This window comes from Emys orbicularis, chromosome 2 (assembly GCF_028017835.1).
Source record: "Emys orbicularis isolate rEmyOrb1 chromosome 2, rEmyOrb1.hap1, whole genome shotgun sequence".
In the NCBI taxonomy this organism is placed as follows: Eukaryota; Metazoa; Chordata; order Testudines; family Emydidae; genus Emys; species Emys orbicularis.
The window spans coordinates 83980525-84000828 of NC_088684.1; the positions used below are offsets into that span (position 1 = coordinate 83980525).

The 20304-nt window shown below is 43.3% G+C and overlaps 1 protein-coding gene across 1 annotated transcript in view; it reads right to left on the minus strand.

The window, feature by feature from the left end:
• Positions 1 to 1387: 1387 nt before the first annotated feature.
• The window catches only part of COLEC12 (collectin subfamily member 12), a 105606-nt gene continuing 86689 nt past the window's right edge, over positions 1388 to 20304 (minus strand). Inside the window, exons 4-9 of the mRNA XM_065398317.1 lie at positions 14715 to 15761; positions 11244 to 11723; positions 10687 to 10823; positions 9386 to 9495; positions 7376 to 7521; positions 1388 to 1413 (exon numbers count right to left, since the gene is read on the minus strand). Of these exons, the coding sequence (XP_065254389.1) occupies positions 1388 to 1413; positions 7376 to 7521; positions 9386 to 9495; positions 10687 to 10823; positions 11244 to 11723; positions 14715 to 15761 (1946 nt within the window). The remainder of the gene's footprint in view (positions 1414 to 7375; positions 7522 to 9385; positions 9496 to 10686; positions 10824 to 11243; positions 11724 to 14714; positions 15762 to 20304) is intronic.

Below are 20304 nucleotides of genomic sequence, written 5' to 3' on the forward strand. Positions count from 1 at the left end.
GATTCAGGTCTGGGGCATTGTTCTTAGGAGCGTTTGTTTGCTCATATCATTCCTTGGTTGTGTCTCAAGATGAATGAAACCTAACTGACCACTGCAATTACATGACATAACACAGGATTAATAGCTGTTTTGGAGATGCAATGTCCCTCATTAACCCTTTCATAGACTGCACCTAGTTCACTGGTTGTGCCTTTCTGCTGGGCTCATCCTGCTCTGCAGCACCAGCTGTGAGCTCTGCTCCGCAGAGTGATACATGAAATAGCAGACTGAAATCACCTGGTTACACTGGGAAAGCAGCAGTAGCAGTGGTGTTACTTAAGTTAGCACTAGGAGGAAAATAGGGGAGCAAACGGCTTGGTGTGGGTCACACCTAAAAATTATTTAAATCTGTTTTAATGATCTAACAGAGAATTGATTTCAACAGAACTATGGGCCTCTAAAAATCAGGTCCTAGCTATCTCAAAATGGGTACCAAAAATGGAGACACTAAAAATTAATAGAATTTAATCTCTCTCTGCCTCAATTACTCCATCTGAAAAATGGGGATTAGAATATTTACCCAGTTTAGGAAAGCACTCATAGACACTGAGATCTTTGGGTAAGAAAACCCTAAATATATGCAAAGCATTATCATCTAATAAGAGCCAACTGTGCATTATGTTTCAGGAACAGCTTTCAAATAGCAGTGTTGGGTGCAAACAACCTAACTAGTTTTAATATGGAACTTGATTAAATTTATGAGCAGGATTATATGACGGGTTTGCCTGGGAAGACTGGACTCAATGACCCAGGCAGTCCCCAGGGCCAGTGCAAGGAAGTTTCGTGCCCTAGGCGAAACTTCCACCTTGCACCCCCCCCCCCCCCCAGCCCTGCGGCAGCTCCCCGCCCCCCCCACCCTCAGGCGCCCCCCCCCACGCCACCCCCTCTCCAGGGAGCCGTGCGGCAGCTCCCCACCCCAGCTCATCTCTGCTCCGCCTCCTCCCCAAGCACGCCGCCCCTGCTCTAATTCTCCTCCCAGGCTTGCGGTGCCAAACAGCTGATTCGCGCCGCAAGCCTGGGAGGCGGGAGAAGTGGAGCGGCCGCTGTGCTGGGAGAGGGAGTCTGAGCTGCATGTGTCAGCGCGCCGCCGGCAGCCCAGCCCAGGAATGCTGTAAAAAAAAAAAAATTGGGGGCACCGCTTTTTGGTGCCCCCAAATCTTGGCGCCCTAGGCAACCGCCTAGTTTGCCTTAATGGTAGCACCAGCCCTGGCAGTTCCTCCCAGTCCTATATTCATATTACTTGACTAGTACTGTGGCTTTTATTGGTATTAGAATAAAGAAAATTCTCACACAAATTTTGGAGCATTAACCATAGTTTATTTTGAAACAAACAACACTTTTATCTTCATCACTGAGACAGAAAAATATTGGTTCCTAGAAAAAGAAAACAAATTAGAATTTATTTTTTCCAAAACAGGGTTTCTTTATTTTAGATGCCATCAAACAAGTGAGGGGGAACTTAAGTGAGGCAATGAATACATAGGTGGACTGGTAGTTCCTAGGAAGTCCCTATGTCTGCCGCAGAGCAACCTTACACAATGAGACACAGTAAATGAGGAGCTGTTCTCTAGAAAGTTAGCCCAAGACATAGTCAATTCCAATTCTCTTTACATATTCTTCTGGTAATAATGTTCCAGCTGGGCCTTTACTGTCAGCTGGCTGTGACTTTCTTTTAATTAATGTATGCACATTACTTTGAAAGTGTCAAGTACTAGACAGAGTAACTGATATCAGTATTACCATCACCAAAAGGCTCAGCCAGGAAATCAGAAAGGGGGGAAGATCAGTTTCCAAATCCATATTCTGATGTTAATGGGGGAATAGTAACAACTTCTCCTCCAAGTGGGAATATAAACAAAGAGGAGAAAGAAAAGGAGAAGGAAATGTATGGACTAAAGATGGAGAAATTCCATTTCTTTTGTATTTTACATGCTGACTCTGGCTGAGACCTTTGTGATTTTCAACTAAGGTGCTTTAATAGGGCTGAACATTTTTGTTTAATCATATATTGTTAACAAACTGGATCTCCCAGATGGCTTTGCCTCCATTCTAGCTAAACAGATTCCTTTGCTTGGCACCATGCTCCAGTCAGCTTATCATGTTTCCATTAATAAAATCAAAGACTAATTCTTACCAGTTGTTAAAACCAAAAGAGGTATCTACTGAAAAGAAAAATTAGAACAGCTGAGCCATTTGCTATCTAGGAAAATAGCGAGGTTGGAACAGGCATATCTGTTTAAACAGTAGAGTGAAACTAGACTGAACTATAGCTTACTTGGGTTCTGGGCCTGCACCATTAAAGCCAGCAGATATTTTATCCTGGATCCCTTTTCCCAGTTCTGAGTTCCCCTGTAAGGCTTTATGAAGATGAGCTGTATGTTTTTTCTCTTAACCTTTTAAATGACACATTTCTAGCAGCTAGATACTGCAGGAACAGAGAATTAAAAATTCAAGTCACTAGATAAAATAGATAATTGTATTTAGAGATACCATATGCCTGATTATGATCTACCTTACAGCAGTGTAAATCAGGAGTAACTGTACTGTGGTGTGAGAGGAGAATTTTTATTTGGAAGAACTATTCTTTCATTTAAGTTGGCTTTTAATACATATGCAATGTTTTTGACAATTTGTATGTACCCATATACACAACCGCCAACTTTGCTATATATGTATGCACAGAATGTGCAATACTTACTTTAGTGTCTCTCACTTAGTGCTTCTTTCATTGGAACAATTTCAAATGATATTTATGGACAATTGAAGGGATGTGAAAAGTTCTAATCAGATGAAAACGATTCATAACAAATCAGTGATATGAGCAAAAGAGAGTTTTTAAAAGATCTTGCATTTGATGATGCTGTAAGGCACAACGTTTCCCCCCATAACCTCTACAATGCCAGTCACTTAATTATTAAGGATAGTTATACTATCAGTGAAATAACATTTAGTTTTTATGTTAAATTAAAAAAAAATGGAAATATACATTCAGTATCTCAAGAGAATATAGCCAGTTCCATTTTAGCTGGATGTAGCTTACCCAGACATGGCTACAAGTGGACAAAATAATTTTCTCATGCAAAAGTAACTTTCTGCACAACTTGTGCTGTCATTCAAGCCATACAGAAGATAGATTTACATGAAATTTACCAGACCCCACATGGCAACTCTGACTTCCATGGCAAGCTCTTGGCCTCTCGTGGCATCCAGTCTGCACCCTTGCCAATTGCCCTCCCTATCACGACAGTTTTCTGACCTGTACTGGCGACTTCCGCACTCCTTTTGAGATTTCAGTCTTCTTTTTCCACTTCACATTTCCCTTTCTCTCTTATATGAATGCTGGCTAAGACGGACAAAAGGGCATTTGCTTGATGAATCTGTCTTAGCTCGCCTGCACTCTGCAGGCCAAGTTTTCAAAGATGGTTATCTAAGTTGTGCATGCAGAGGGCATCTACTTAAAGTCACCCACTGAATCCATCTCTGCTCCAAGCATAGGCACAGAGACCTAGATCCTCAAAGGCATTTAGGTACCTAATTCCCTTTGAAATCAATGCAAGTTAGGTGCTAAATATGTTTGAGGATGTGGGCCTGGGTAACTGAGAATCAGGCCTATTGTGTTTCTGACTCAGGAGTGGGTAATGAGGAACACCACTGAATGTAATCTCCATCTAAATTCTTCATACAATAGTTATTATTCAACAACATTTTACAGCCTTAAACTGGCTCAACTCTCTATTCTAAGCTGCTGGTAGTCTGTGAATGGGAAACCTCCCTGAATGGAAGAAAATTGGCCATGGGAGGATCACTTACTGAAATGTATTTTCATTTGAAGAGCACTGTAACACACGTGCCATGGGGAAAAATCCATCTTTTCAAAAAGAATGCCATATGTCCACTACCACAGGAGATGAAAGATGGTCTTGCAGTAAAGTCTCCCAGTCCTGTGCTAAGAGATTTGGGTTCTATTCACAGCTCTGCCTTGGACTTGTATAGCTATGAGCCCAATTTGTGTCTCAGTCACACCAGTGGAAATCAGGAGCAACTCCACTTAAATCAGTAGAGTTATACTGATGTGAGGTCAGAATGAAGCCTACCTGTTCCAGCCAGTATGATGGAGATATGAAAAAGATACTGTGCTAATGTTATCGCCATAGCTATTGTATAAATATATATTTAAACATAGCACTACTATATATTTATACATTTTTGTATATATAGGTATCGTATAATATTCATAGATCATCTGATTGTTATTCAATACATGACAAAAAGAAAATTCCTCAGGTAATCTAACTTGTTATCGGAAAAGCATTGCCTCTGAAATAGCTTTTCATTATTAACTGTGTGTGCGGATTGTGCTGTTATGTTCATTTTTCATACCCATTATGTTCTCTATGGATTTCTGCATTTCACTTTCCAGGTAGTTTCTGGGAATAAATTATAATTGACATTAAGAAAGAGGAGGATGAACTTTTGAGAGAATATGGAATTTAGGCCCTGGGAGCTCTAGAGCCAGTAAGGCAAAGAACTTTAATTGGTTACACTTACAAGCAATGCCTGAAAATATGAAGTACAAAATCTTGTCTCCTTCCAGCAGAGCTGGAGTATTTCAACAGGCTTATCCATACTCAGCCAAGGTAAACTGGAGGTCACGATGCAGTAAAAAAACAACTCTCTTCCAAAAGGGTCCAAAAGGACATACATGATGGCCTCACAGAGAATACACAAAATAGAACCCAAATCACATGGATTCTGCTAATAAACTTTAACTGTTTATTTTTTTTTATTTTTTAAGATAGGCAGTGTTGCTGTTGTCTAGGCAACAGCTCTTTAGGGATATGAAGGAAGAGGGTTGGACAGTGATATCATCCATTAACCATACTAAATTCTGGTGGTAGCATACTTAATTTTACTAGTTTTTTTGGCAGGGGAGGATTGGGCCAAGGAAGTCACAAGATTAATTTACATTAAAACATTTTAGAGAAATGCAGGTTGACTTGACCTTTTAGAATACATCATGTTTTATTACCACATTTTGAAATCCAGCCTAAAAACCCCCACCACATTTCAGTATGCTCAAATTTTTTGTTTCTGTTTTATAAATGTCTTTTAATGTCTTCTTAGTTTGACTTTCAGTAGTAAGCAGCACCTCTTATGGCAGAGCTCCTAAAAACTGCTTTTTAATAGAGAAATAATTAAAACATTAAAAAAAGTTAGTGACTTAATTCTGTGATATTTTTCTGTAGACAGGGAGGGAGGGAGGGGAGGGAAGTAAGGCAGACATCACAGTGTCTTGTGTTAACATGACCCCTATAGTACAGCAGTGCATTGATGGTTCACTGTGATTATGGCTATCATGAATATCTAGTCCCTGTTCTATTTAGCTGTTACTCACTCAGAGTAGACTTGCATAAAAATATTATCTAAAATCAGCTTCAAAGTTATTTAACCAGAGTGGTTCATCTGGGAAAAAACATTTTTTTTAAACTGGAAAATATTTTTCTATAGCTGAGCAGAGCTAAGTCTGACAACAGCCTGAATTATTATTAGTACCCTTACTGTTTTCTTTGGCCCCTGTGTACTATATTTGTTAAAAAAAAAAAAAAAAGACAATAAAAAAAGAACAAATGTAAAAAGCAAATATTTTGTACAAAAATACAAAGTTTTAAAAGCTCTTAAAAGTATATTCCATATTATCGATAAGAACTTGACTATATATATATTTATATAAAATCTATATACTATATGTGTGTATCTGTATAATTTTCCTATATTTGGGATTTTAGCAAATGAAATGTACTGTTTACACTGTAGCTTTATACGTATTTCCTATAGCTCAATGACCAAGAGTCTTACTCAGACTGCTATATTTCATGTTTTTTAAGACAAAACTTGTACACTTGTATGGTCACTGGTTGACAAAAATATGTCACTGATTCAGTCCAATTGCATTTCCAATAAATGCATTGTGCTGTGGGTCCAGAATCCTTGAATAATCACAAGATGGCAAAGACGAGTTGTGGCTGAATTCTTTTTTTTTGCATTAAACCAGTTTTCAGTGCTTCCTTTTCAATTTTGTTAGGAGATGATGAAGTCCCATAGGATTTTTTAGTAATTTGTATTTGTGTCTGTAAATTCACAGCCTATTACAATCCAGGTGCCTAGGCTACAGTGAGAGAAAGAAAGAAGGAACACAGGTGAAAGGCTTGTAAAGGTAAAACAAATTATCAGCAAGGAGGTTTATTGAATTCAAAGAATCTTGGAAAATTCTATCATATGAGTCTAGGTTTTCAAGAAACAGAACTTTTTAAAATATGACCCATATTCAGATATTGTACACCTCCAACAACTAATATTTTCAAAACCTAAAGTTCTGCTAACATAATACATATTTATCTAGGAAGAAAAGAGAATTCTATGCACAAGCAATTCCTCAATCTGCACAAACAGATGTGGATTATGCACCTGAAGGGTGTACATATGTTTTTTGTGGCTGCTGCCTAAGAGCCAGTATCTGAAAGTTTGAATCCAGCTGGGAGTTTCTACCACATTCTATGAAATTCTACCTATGTGTTGGCAATCATAGCAGTCAGGCATTCATGACACACACAAATTCTGAAAAAAGCTTTTAAACAATTAATGTTTCTGGCACACTGTAAAATAGTTTCTTTAAACAAGGTAATCATCAGAACAAAAATATTATGGGCCAGATCTGAGCTCTAGCAATGATCATGGAGCAGAGCCCTAAGCAGCTCTGTGGCACAAAAGAATCCTATTGTGAGTGCATCCCTAGATCTAGAAAGAGACTCTGTAGTACCTATGTGTCTGCTCAGTAAAACAGGCAGTCTGTGATTTCACCCTGCCCAGCTGCCATTATGTGACACAGAGCTGTCAGCTAGAGAACTTGGACAGGGCCCACACTCCCCTCCAGCAGTCAGAGTGGGTGGGTGGGAGTTAAGGAGAGAGGCCCAGCAGTTGCCAAACACTTCCCAGCAGCAGGGACTCCTCATACTTGTTGGGGCTAGATCTGTGTAGAGCGGTTACAGGTGATAGAGTTTTCATTTGTGAGAAGCCTATCCTCCCTGTAAAGCAGCTCCACAGCATCTGTCCATACACACCTTGGGCACCCAAAATATACTGCTGGGGAGGGTCACATGACTGCTCTTGTGGCTTCCCTGTGCTTCCCCATCAGAAAGTCATTTTTTTTGCGACGAAGCAAAGAAATCTGTGGGAGACATGAATTCTGCGCATGCGCAGTGGCGCAGAATTCCCCCAGGACTAAATCATGGCTCTTTGTGGCTATGATGGAACTCTTTTAATTGAATCCTTAGCTTACCTTTGTCCATGTCTTTTTCACAAATAAAACTGTTAACATCTTCACATTGAAAGTCATTCCAGAGCCCAGCAGAGATTAATCCAGCACAATCTTCCCCTGGCCCTTGCCCAGTACTCCAGTTATCAGGCTGCCCACTTTTCCAGTTTCTTTCAACAAAATAAGAAGTAGATGTTAAATGGCATCACATGATAGTTTTCCATGCACAACAAAAGAGATTAGCAAAAAGTATCATGAGATCTGCTCTGAACTGGAAATACACTCTTCAACAAACATTACATGACTCTTGCTGAAAATGGAAAACAGAGATGGGAATCTACTCCACCTTTGTCTGTCAAGGCTTAAAGCTTAAAATTAGACCGATGAGCTCTATTTTGGTTTGCGGAAGTACATGCAAGTGTGATGAGAGTACATGCCATATGCACATGGCACCATTCCTCCACTGTGTCTGTCTACTTCATTCTTACCAGCAGATGGTACTGAAACATCCAAGATTCTGCCTAAGGGATTCTTGTGTATTTCAGTACCTTGCCTGCTAAAAAGAACACAGAAGGGACACAGAGGAGAAAGGTGGCAAAATATGCACCTGTAATTGCAAAGAAACTGAGATCCTGTCTTGATCATGATGGGCCTCTCCAGCTGCAAAGCAGGGATTTGTCTATCTTTCAGACCTCAGTTTGGATGGAAAATTAATTTTCAGACTCATAAGGAATTTTTAAAAGTTGGCTTAATTTGGAGGCCAGTGAAACTTGACTCAGTACTTAGTGCCCTTGCTTGGTGGAGCAAAACTCTCGATTCTGTTTTCATTTAATAAATGAGATGTGCTTCCAGTCTCAAAACAAAAGCTCGGTTTTCTTAAAAATACAGGTTGTTGAACAGAAGCTTGTGGTTGCTGGCTGAAATGGTGCCATAAGCAGCTAAATAACATGCCTGCCTGAAACAGAGGGTCTGACCAAGCGTCTGGGAAGAAACACAGACTTCCAGAAATAATGAATCACTTTCAATGACAGACAGTACTGAGGTCACTAGAGGACACCTTAAAAGCACAGCACAAGAGAAATCTTCAGTGACACCGGCCATAGGTTTGCTGTAGCCAGCTGAAGTTGAGAGAGGTGTAAGGAATGGTGTCCCTAGCCTCTGTTTGTCAGAGGATGGAGATGGATGGCAGGAGAGAGATCACTTGATCATTGCCTGTTAGGTCCACTCCCTCTGGGGCACCTGGCATTGGCCACTGTCGGTAGACAGGATACTGGGCTAGATGGACCTTTGGTCTGACCCGGTACGGCCGTTCTTATGAGGTATAATGGTAGGATTCACCAAAACCAAATCTTTTTTCCATGTTCCTCATGAAAGTGGCCACAAATTAGACCCCTGCAAATCATTTATAACAAATACAATGGATTTAGCCTGTTTTTCTGGTGCACTGCATGCTGAGATTTATAGTCTCTGTGGTCCACTCTACTGTATTAAAATTAGGGTGGCTGTAACCTGCTCCATTTGATACCAATTTGGTGCATCCCTTGGATTCGTGGCTACCTGCCAATGCAGCCAAAGTTTGGACATCCTTGCTTTATACCTTCTCCTTCTGTTTAATACCTTGCGTTTGGGTTTTATCTAATAGTTAGTCCTTTCATTTTTTTAGTACGAATGAGCTCTCTATTTATGGCCAGTTGTAATGCAAATGAGGAAAATTTAAACCAAGACCAAAAAGCTGCCTGGGCTTTCCACCCCCACTTCGTAAAAACACTGGCAAGCAGTATCATGCTGCACGGTTGTATGATTCTTTCATTCAATATTCAATTTTCCATTTTCCTTCTGGCAAGGAGAAAAAGCCTTGTGCATGGAGAAAGGAAGGGGATAGGAAAAACAATATTCAGTAACACTTCCAGATAAAGTATTGCTTCACTGGCATCCAGTAACTCATCTCTAGATACTGCAGATCTCTAGTAAAGTGGCGGCAAGAACAGTAGCACTCTGCAGAAAATAAACAACATGGTTCTTTTCAACACATACGTGTACTCTGGTAAGGTTCCATCCAGCCATCTCCACGCATTCTCTTGCTCTGAATCTGTGAGCCCAATCCAGAAGTTGCCTTTCCCAGCAATCTGTCTTTTTATCCATTGCTGCGAGTGAAAGAAATCTGTGATTGCATTTTTCTGTTTCTCAGAGCACACAATTACTTGCTTTGTGTAGATTTTGCTTTTAGAAGATAGAATAAGAACAGTGTTCTTCTCCTTCCCATTCCCAATGCTCAACCACCATGCTTCCTTGTTGGTTACCTCTTCCTTCTAATTTTGGGTCTTACCCTCCTTTGTTCTTACTCCTGTGTATACTGCTCGCACTTCTGGTAGTGAGTGCAGTAATCTAAGGGTACTTTGGTAATTATTTCTCCCTCTTGTCACCGAAGAATGCTCTCTCCTGAAAGGGTTCCTTACTGGCTGGAACTTCCTTCCTTCCTTCCTTCCCTCCCTCCCGCAAAGATAGACCTTAATTTGTAACAACATCTGAGATGGTACTTATGGTTCACTCCAGAACTAATCTGTAGTACTCCTGCTTTATGAGGGATCACCATTGCTAATGTACAAATGATTATGGAAGGTTTATGCAGCTCTAGATGTGTTTTAGGGCCTGATTCTTCAAACTTGACTGACAAAAAAGCACTATTTGTAAGTAAAAACAAAAAGGCACTAGACTCAATGGCACTATTTGTCTGTGAGTAAGAACTCCCCGTGAAAACTGGGCGGTTGGAAGGCCACCACCAATAGTATTTTTTTAACTAAGAAAAAGAATAAGCAGTTATTGCACCACTCCTGCATGGCAGAGGTATGTCTGGCTACCAAACAATTATACCACATAAAATGCAAGGTATGGTTTTTATTCATTATCACTGCTCTGCCTATAGAAGACTTAATAGACTTTATTTAAGATCATAATAAAGACTTAAGTTGTCTATCTTAAAGATTGAATTTAAAAATAACTATTTGCAACACGGAAAAAATGTGTTTCAGATAATAGGCCTCTAACAATGGGCCTGATTCTGAAAGGGGCTGAGCACCCACAACTCCCATTGAATTTACTGGAAGTGGCAGATGTTCAGCAATTTCAGGATCAGGCCCATTGCCTCCTATGTTGCTCCTTTTCACAATAAGTGCTGAGCAGACATGGGAGTACAGCGTTCTGAATGGGGTAACTCGGTGTTTTCATTTCACCATATGAATCCATGATGTTCTCAGCTTCCCTATTGCTGAGTAGTTTCCAGACTCAAAATACCTTCAAACCTTATAGCTTTCAGAACAGCAGGTGATGTTTTTTACCTGCTCCTCTTTGTTGTTTATGATAACCAGATGTGAGGACTTCTCGTCACAGAAAACTTTTGCATCTTCAAAAATTTCTCTTTCAGATGAAAAGTAGTAGCATTTTTCTGTAAAGTTCTTCCAGCGAGCAGAGCAACCTGTGACATGAAACCCTGCTGTTAAACTGGGGATTTCAAACTGTCCTACAGCATGGGGGCATCTGAAATACTTAGGTGCTGAGTCAATGAATATGCACATATCAGAAATCTGCACCAGAATGCAGAATATAACTTAACCTGCATGTCCAGAGAACTGCTCATTACTCATTGCATTGCTGCCATCTCTTTAGAGATGAGGCATTTTAATCAAACTCCATAGCAGCTGAAAGAAGTCAGGCAGACACAGCTTTGCTAGGTAAGCTGTAGTTCCACACTAAGAATCTTTGAGAACTAGTGTGTCTAAGCAAAAGATAAGAGATTAACATTAGCCCACTATCATGGTGGCAGGTGCACTAAAAATGGCTACTTGGGCAGATGGGCAGGTAAGTAGAAAAGTAGGTGGGTGAGTAGATAGCTTACCATTAGCCTCAGGTATTGATGTTGGCTCACTTTTCAGGGCCATAGGCATCCCTGGACCTGGTGGCCCAGGTGGCCCAGGTGGCCCAGGTGGCCCTGGTATGCCAGGCAGACCAGGCAATCCTCGAGGTCCAGGTACCCCAGGCTCTCCAACAGTTCCTTGCAATCCTTGAAATCCAGGTGGACCTGGTGGACCTGGAGGACCATCTTTGCCAGGTAGTCCTGGTGGTCCAGGGTCTCCATTAGGTCCTGGCAGACCAGTCTTGCCAGTAGAACCTCTCTGACCTTTGGAGCCAGGTGATCCTCTTGAACCTTTCCCACCTTTTTCTCCTGGTGGCCCGATTGGCCCAACTGGGCCCTTTTCACCGGCAGGTCCTGGTGGCCCCGGCTCACCTTTTTCTCCTTTTTGCCCTTTTAGGCCAGTGAGACCAAAAGGCCCTTGGGGTCCCCTCTCACCTTTAGGTCCCCTTGGACCTGGAGGGCCTGAAACAATTTAAATATGCAGAGGAGGGAAACAAAAAACAGGAAGAGTGTTCAATAGACCTGAGATTAAAAACGTTGGACATTCAATACACTACAAATAGTAATAGAGCCCAAGCTACTCAAGTAGCCAATGTAAAAATACAGTTGGTTTAGAAAAAGGAGGTGAATCTCTTCACAATCATTAGTTATATATTATTTCTTATTGAACCTCCTCATGACACTTGATGCTGTAGAGGACACAGAAGAAAACATGCCAGACAGGACTTTTAATTTACATTAAAAAGACACATAGTACCCCAGATGATCAGATGAGCCTCAGATCTCAAAGAGATACGGTTATCATTTGTTTTCTAAAAGTTGTGTTATGTGTTTTTTGTCTTTGGTGGATTGACACTGAGGGGCTTCATGGCAGCCTTAAGAAGGGATTTGAATGAAAAGAAAGAGCGACACAAGAATAAAGGTTTTTTAATTGGAAGGAGCAGCATGAAAGAAGGGGTAAAGACAATAGTGTAAGGGGGTGGCAAAAAGGATGCTTAGGAGGGCAGTTTGGAGGAGATTAGCAGTCTGTATGTGGGTGTGGGGGGCTGGAGTAAGGAAATGAGATATGGAACATGGGGGGGGGCGGCAGAACTGTGCAGGGCTTAAAGGTGAAGATCTCTCTCCATTTTTAATAGCAGCCAAAGCAGCAGCCATTGTGGATCACAGGCCCCTGAAATATGAGGCTTACTGCACCATGATTTCCCCCTACTTCAATCTTCTTTCCCATCTTATCCTTTCACTCTTCCTTCTGTTCTCTTTCTTCTTCTTCTACTCCCCCTTTATTATGTTCTTTCTCCCTTTCTTCTATTCTCCCTGTTGTTTCCAACCACACCTCTCCTTTCACTCTAACAGCAAGATGTAGTCAGTGAGAGCGGCGCTGTCTTGGTGTGGAACCTGCATGGGATTTAGCAGTGACATGTTGGGATAGTGGAACAAGGTCAAAAAAAGAGAAAGCCCAAAAGCAGAATGCCCCCACAACATCAGGGAGGCTTGAGAGTTATTGCACCACACGTTTATTATGAAGCAAGAAGCAGACTGGGAGTGAACCACAGACCAGCTGAATGATGAAAGGGAGAAATGAAGGAGCTATGGGCTATTTGAGAATCATGGGATGGATGGGTAGTGAGAAATAAGCCAACTGGAGGGTTAATGGAAAGACTACAGTATGCTACCTGCCTATTGGATATTCATAGCAGGACAGCGCACCAGTCATAGCAGGAGATGAGAAGACGGTGAGAAGGAGTGGTCTTCCATATTTGATCATTAAAGCAGGTTTGGATACTGTTCATGGATAAGCACATCTCAGTAAATTTTAAATTCTTTTTTTTCAAAATCTATCCCATTTAATCTCCATCAAGGATAAGCTCCTAACATGTCTCTGAAAATGGAGGCAGCTACTTCTGTGTGAAATGAGACCAGGTAAGAAAGGTGCTCTGGACTCACATGCATCATGGATCATGCTTGTATCTATTCTGAGGGAAGGTTTTATTTCTGTGACCAGTAGAGTTGCCAATTTTGGTTGGATGTATTCCTGGAGGTTTCATCACATAAAGATTAATATTTAATTCCTGGAAACTCCAGGACAATCCTGGAGGGTTGGCAGCCCTAGTGATCAGGGTTCAAGACCTGGTTCAAATCAGATCAGCAATATGGAGTATTTACTTCATTTAGAAGAATACTTGGCTTGGAAGACAAAAAAAAAGAAGAAGAAAAAAGAAAAGAAAAAGCTCAACAACTTTGTGTGTATATTTACTTCTGAAGAAAATAAAGTATCCTTTGATGAAAAGAAACCGGAGGTTTCCCAGCCTGCTCCCAGCCGGCTTAAAACAAAATAGTTTTACTTTTTCACTAAGGGCGACCTCTCTGGGAATGATCCACTTTTGTATTGTTCAGCTATTTCCTCCTTAGCAGGGATTGGTTTCTTGAGGTTTCCACCCTCTCCACAACTATTATGGCTTACTTTAGACCAGTGTTTCTCAACCCATGTCCCAATCAGCACACAGCTGCAGCCCATGTGACATCCTCAGGACCATACAGGTAGTATATATATTGTGTCAATGTGGCTCATATAACACAGAGAGAGCTGTATATGTGGCCCACAATGGTAAAGAGGTTGAGAACCACTGCTTTAGACGATAGTTCAAAAGCAGACCCAACAGTCAGAATAAAATTTAACCAACCTAGAACTTTCTTTCACAACATTCCAATTTCAGGCCGGTAAAGGAGGGAAGGGAATATTGGGTGGAAAAATTTAAACCAAACTTACATCTCCCAGATTTAGGATTAGCTAATGGAACAGATAAGGTCTCTGTCCCAGCATAAATTGGAAAAAGGACTTTCATAAAATGAAAGACTAATTTTTTTTATTATTAAAGGTTAAACTAAGGATCCCTTTCTCTGGCAACGATGCAGGGAGAAGCCAAAGTCCCGGACAGCAAATTCCAAAGAGAGTAGGTGATAACACCTGTGATCTCCTGGTCAATGTTTCCTTTCTTAGGGCTAGATTTTACCAGAGGTGCTGTCAGGCACATTAGAGGGGTTATGCAGCAGCCAAAGCCCTGGTCACAGGGCCGACAGGAAGGGCTGGGCAGGCCAGACCAGGCCTGGTGTGGTGTGTGGGAAGTGCAGGAATGGAAGATTTGCATTGTGCAAATCCTCTGGACCTTCACCTTGCAGAACAGGGCAGCAGGAGCTCTGAGAACTACCACAATCTTATAGCAGTCACACAGTTGCTTTGCTGCTGCTCCTTGGACAACATGGGGAGTGTTCTTTCTCCCCATTCCCTCACAAACTACGTCTCTGCCAAGCTCAGCTATTCAGGCTTTGTTCAGGAGGAGATAATTTAACCCATAATAAAAAAAAAGTTGAAGTATTTTGGTTTTATTTAAAGCAAGTAAAACCCATATGTTGCTATGAGGTACAACTTGAGGTATAGACTGAAATTCATCTTACCTTGCAGTATTGTGAAGTTCTTGATGAGCTGACCATGTTTGGAATCTACCAGCTTCATTTCTTCCATAATTAGTGATAAATTTGCAACTTCAATATCTAATCTTGATCTCATCACATCCTGTTGCATCCTGAGAGATGTAGAATCTAAACGAATATTGGCTAGCGTGTTGTTCATAAAAGTCAGGTCATCTGTGTGTTTACTTAAGGTGTCTGTACAAGTTGTCCTGACCTCATTGAGATTGCTAGTCAGTGTCCGCAGATGATGCGCAGTATAGCTGATGTTGCTAATGATATTGACTATATCTGTCTCAAAGAGCTGGAAGCGCTCTTCTAGCTGGTTAAACTTGGCAGAAGTTCTGTTCTCATAATCTTTATGATGCTCCTGCAGATCCTTAAGATTTTGTTCATTGGCTTGTGCAACTGTGGTGATGTTCTCCATTTGCCCACTGAATGAGCTAAGTTGACTGTTCATGTCTTCAAGTGTATCATTATTAGCTTTGGCCAATGCTGAGTTGTTGACTGCTAACATCTGTAAATTTTGCACTTTCTCCTTAAGCCAATCAGTGTCCTTTCGTGCTTGAAGGACAACCTGTTGCAGATTTTGAAAGTCATTCTTGATTCTTTGGATAGCCTGACTTGTATCATCCACAGACCTCTGCAAAACACTGATAAGATTTCTTTGCTGAACTTGTGTCAGATTTAAGTTGTTTAGATTCATGATGACCACATTATGAGAATGCATTTGGCTTTGCAAATTTGTTTGGATATTACTTGTGTCTTGTTGGAGATTGTTGATATAGCCAGTGTATGCTTGGAGAGTTTTATTGACGCTGATGATCATGAAAGAGTTGCTATCCAAGACACCTTTCATTTGGCTCTGCCTGTCATCTAATACATTTCCAGAATCTTGTAGCTTCTCCAGTGTATCCTTGTTTTTGGTGGTTTTCTCTGCAATCTCCTGAAGCTGCTGGCGAAGAGCCAGAATGTCAGATCTGAAGCTAGAAAGTTCTTTGTTAGTGCTCATATCTTTTTGTCCAGTTTGGTCATCTATTAAAGAGGGAAATTTTTAAAAGCATTAGCTTTGTTTGGTTTATTTTAAGCACAATATAAAAAGACTCTTTCCTGCACTGTAAATGCTGTATCTAAGAGTGATCAGGCAATTAAAGCATTCACTTGGTGAAACATTCTATTGTCACTTTTCTAAAAACAGATGCTGTAGGATCTAACTCTGCCCCCAGACACATGAACTTAACTGCTGTTGAAGCCAATGGAATGTGACCCTTTGTCTTGCCCAGTGGAATAGACTGATGGTTCTATTGTCACTACTGTTTATATATATTCATTTAAACATGATTGTTTTACTTTCTTTTAAAAATTAACTTTTAGAGAGAGTGGTGAGTAGGTGTAGTCTAGTACTGCTACTGTACTGAAGAAAAAATTGGATGATTAAGTAGAGTTCAATAAGTTGAAGGGGTACAAGTAAGTAAGTAAGTAGCTGATGGTCCTTTCTGGAGTAAGGCAGAGCAGGCTCAATCCCAGGCCTGCAGAGCGGCCAGGTAGTGGGCACCACCCTGTTGCTACCTAGCAGCAGCTAGAACTAGCTTATGCTCCACCACCCATGACCTGCTGTGGATACAGACCAAGGATCCTGGATCCTTCCAGCTCCAGTGCCACTTCTTGCTTGTCACGCATATCCCAAATTCCTCACAGTGCTGTTCACTATCCATGCCTGCCTCCAGCTATGCCCTAGGGTTACCACCTTTGAAATGCAGCCCCTCCCCAACCCCCCCCCCCCCCGGCAATCCACCCCCCAACAAGGCAAGCCTGCCCAACTGCAAGCCCCAACCACAAGGAAACTCCTCAACCCCTTCTCCTCCCCCCCCTTCAACAGCCTCTTATAGTATCTAGAGAGATGACACATAGATAAGATTGATAACATCATTTTCTTACTTAAACTGTGGAAGTGGGAACACTGCGAGCATCTTTAGCTGGACACAAAAACTTTTAACATTAGAAATCCCAGTGTATTGTGATGATATTGGAAATCTTTAGACCCACGTAAACCCCCCCCCCCCAACAACAAAACAAAAAACAAAACAAAAAAACCCACCCCAGCAGATAAAATTATTTTTCTGGCAACTGGCAAATCCGCTAAAAAAACAGCCAGGCTGGTCAAATACCGGCCAGGTGGTAATCCTTCTATGCCCCCATACACCCCTACAATCCTATGACCTGTCCCACTGTGATGGAGTGTTTACACCACATAAGGCCTGAGTAAATAAAAAGGACCAGTTAACCCTGTGATGGCTGCACCAGGAGGAGTCAGGACTGATAAGATCTAATTGATGAATCCCAGCTGGGCAGGGGCAGGCTGAGGTGGTATAAAACCAGGAAGTGGCAAGGAAGAAGGGGGTCGCAGGAAGGAATACTGTAGTCACTTCCTGTAGAGGAGGTGTGTTAGTAAGAGACGAGGAGGCGATCTAAGGGTATGTCTACACTACGAGGGTATTTCGATTTCACTTAAATCGAATATGTGGAATCGATATTGCAAAGTCGAACTTGTGTGTCCACACTAAGGACAGTAATTCAACTTTGTGAGTCCACACTAACGGGGAAAGCGTCGACATTGGAAGCGGTGCACTGTGGGCAGCTATCCCACAGTTCCCGCAGTCCCCGCTGCCCATTGGAATTCGGGGTCGAGCCGCCAATGCCTTCTGGGTAAAAAAAAAGGGTCGAGGGTGCTTTTGGGTAATTGTCGTCATCCGTCTGTCACTACCGCCCTCCCTCCCTCCCTGAAAGCGCCGGCGGGAAATCAGTTCGCGCACTTTTCGGGTCAGTGACAGCGCGGACGCCACAGCACTGCGAGCATGGATCCCGCTGCGACCATCGCTGCAGTTGTGGCCCTTGTCAACGCCTCGCAGGTTATCATCCACCTTTCCCAGAGGCAGATGCAGATAAACCAGGCGAGGAGGCTACGGCACCGCGGTGAGGGCCTGAACTCTGAGAGGGGCACAGACCTCTCACAAAGCACGGGACCCAGCTCCGAGGACATCACGGTGACAATGGGTCATGTGGATGTTGTGGAACGGCGATTCTGGGCACGGGAAACAAGCACGGACTGGTGGGACCGCATAGTGCTGCAGGTCTGGGACAAATCCCAGTGGCTGCGAAACTTTCGCATGCGGAAGGGGACTTTCATGGAACTTTGTGAGTTGCTGTCCCCTGCCCTGAAGCGCAATGACACCCGGATGCGAGCAGCCCTGACTGTCCAGAAGCGAGTGGCCATAGCCCTCTGGAAGCTTGCAACGCCGGACAGCTACCGGTCTGTCGCGAACCAGTTTGGCGTGGGCAAATCTACCGTGGGGGTTGTTGTGATGCAAGTAGCCAACGCAATCGTCAAGGTACTGCTCTCAAAGGTAGTGACCCTGGGAAACGTGGAGGTCATCATAGATGGCTTCGCCGCGATGGGATTCCCAAACTGCGGTGGGGCTATAGATGGAACTCACATCCCTATCCTGGGACCGGACCACCAGGCCAGCCAGTACATCAACCGAAAGGGCTACTTTTCAATGGTGCTGCAAGCACTGGTGGACCACAGGGGACGTTTTACCAACATCAACGTTGGATGGCCGGGCAAGGTTCATGACGCTCGCGTCTTCAGGAACTCTGGTCTGTTTAGACGGCTGCAGGAAGGTTTTTACTTCCCGGACCACAAAATAACTCTTGGGGATGTGGAGATGCCTACAGTGATCCTTGGGGACCCAGCCTACCCGCTAATGCCCTGGCTCATGAAGCCCTACACTGGCGCCCTGGACACTGAAAAAGAACTGTTCAACTACCGGCTGAGCAAGTGCAGAATGGTGGTGGAGTGTGCTTTTGGACGTCTCAAGGGGAGATGGAGAAGCTTACTCACTCGCTGTGATCTCAGCGAAACCAATATCCCCATTGTTATAGCTGCTTGCTGTGTGCGCCACAATCTGTGTGAGAGCAAGGGGGAGATCTTTATGGCGGGGTGGGAGGTTGAGGCAAGTAGCCTGGCATCTGATTACGCCCAGCCAGACAGCCGGGCGATTAGAAGAGCCCAGCGGGACGCGCTGTGCATCCGGGAGGCTTTGAAAGCCAGGTTCCACAGTGAGCAGGGTAACCATTGACTTTTAAGTTTCTGTACAGAGAAGCTGAACCTGCCCCCGTTTCTTTACCCAGTTAAGGATGACTATCCTCTCCAGTTACAGACCCCCTCCACCCCCTTCCAAAAAAATAAAATCAGTTTTATTTTGTTATTGAACACCGTTGTCTTTAGTACTGTTTTCGCGGGAATCTTTGAAACCGGGGACGCAGACTGTGGTGGGGAGCGGGTGTAGTGTACTGATGCAAATGATCCTTCTAAACTCCAGGAATGACAGGATTCGCAGTGGCGGACTGGTTGTTTCAACGGAGCCTGCCAGCCCTCCTGAGCGGGACTGCGTGTATGTGGGGGCTATGTGACTTTATGGCAGGGGGAGGAGGGTTACAGATCCCCTGCTGCGTGGCTCTGTGATCCAGGACAAGGACCGCTGCATAAGATCTGTAACTGCCCTCCCCCGCCACAAAGTCACAGAGCAACCAACCCCCCCCCCGCCCCCCACAGAACATGAAAACCACCTCCCAGACTGACCAGGGTAACTAGTCACTGCACTGTGTATGTGCCCTGCTGCTGGACCTGCCCCCGCCTCTGTACCCTGCTAAAGGTGACTGTCCTGTCCAATTACCAAGCCCCTTCCCCCCCTTCAGACAGACTCTCCCTCAAAAGAACCTGACTGAAACAGTAATGAACAGAAACGTATTTTTTATTAACAACCAGACATGAAACTGGGGGGTGAAAGTTGGACGGGGGCTTGGGTGAGGCGGGCAGGAAAGGACTTTTCAAATTTGGGGGAATGACAGCCTTCTGGTGCTTGAGCAGTCTGCAGGGGTGGAGTGAGAGTTTTCACGGACTCTGCCGCCCCTCCTTCTTTGGACTTTGGGCGAGGGGGGTATGGGACTTGGTGGCGGGGGAGTGCGGTTACTGATAGACTGCAGCGGGGCTCTGTCCTCCTGCCTCCGTTCCTGCAGAACATCAACAAGGCGCCGGAGCGTGTCCGTTTGCTCCCTCAGAAGTCCAAGCAGCGTTTGAGTCGCCTGCTGGTCTTCCTGCCGCCACCTCTCCTCACGTTCCATGTGTGTCCGGTGCATTTGGGACAAATTCTCCCTCCACTGGTTCTGCTGTGCTGCCTGGCTCGGGAGCAGTCCATTAGTTCTGAGAACATGTCCTCTCGCGTCTTCTTCTTCCTCCGCCTAATGTGCGCTAGCCTCTGGGAGTGTGATGCCAGGCTGGGTTGGGAGACAGTTGCAGATGTGGCTGTGGGAATGAGGAAAAGGCAGTGAATTCATCCGAAAGATAAATGTAGTTGTGAATCAAGAACATAGTCTTTCTCTGTGAATAAGACCATGAACCACACCTATCACATGCGCACTCAGGACAAGGTCGAATTTTCGAACCTCGCCTTCAGTGCCTGGGCTTTTGCACTGCCGATCTGGGAAGCGGGGCAGGACATGGTACTCTCTGTAGCAG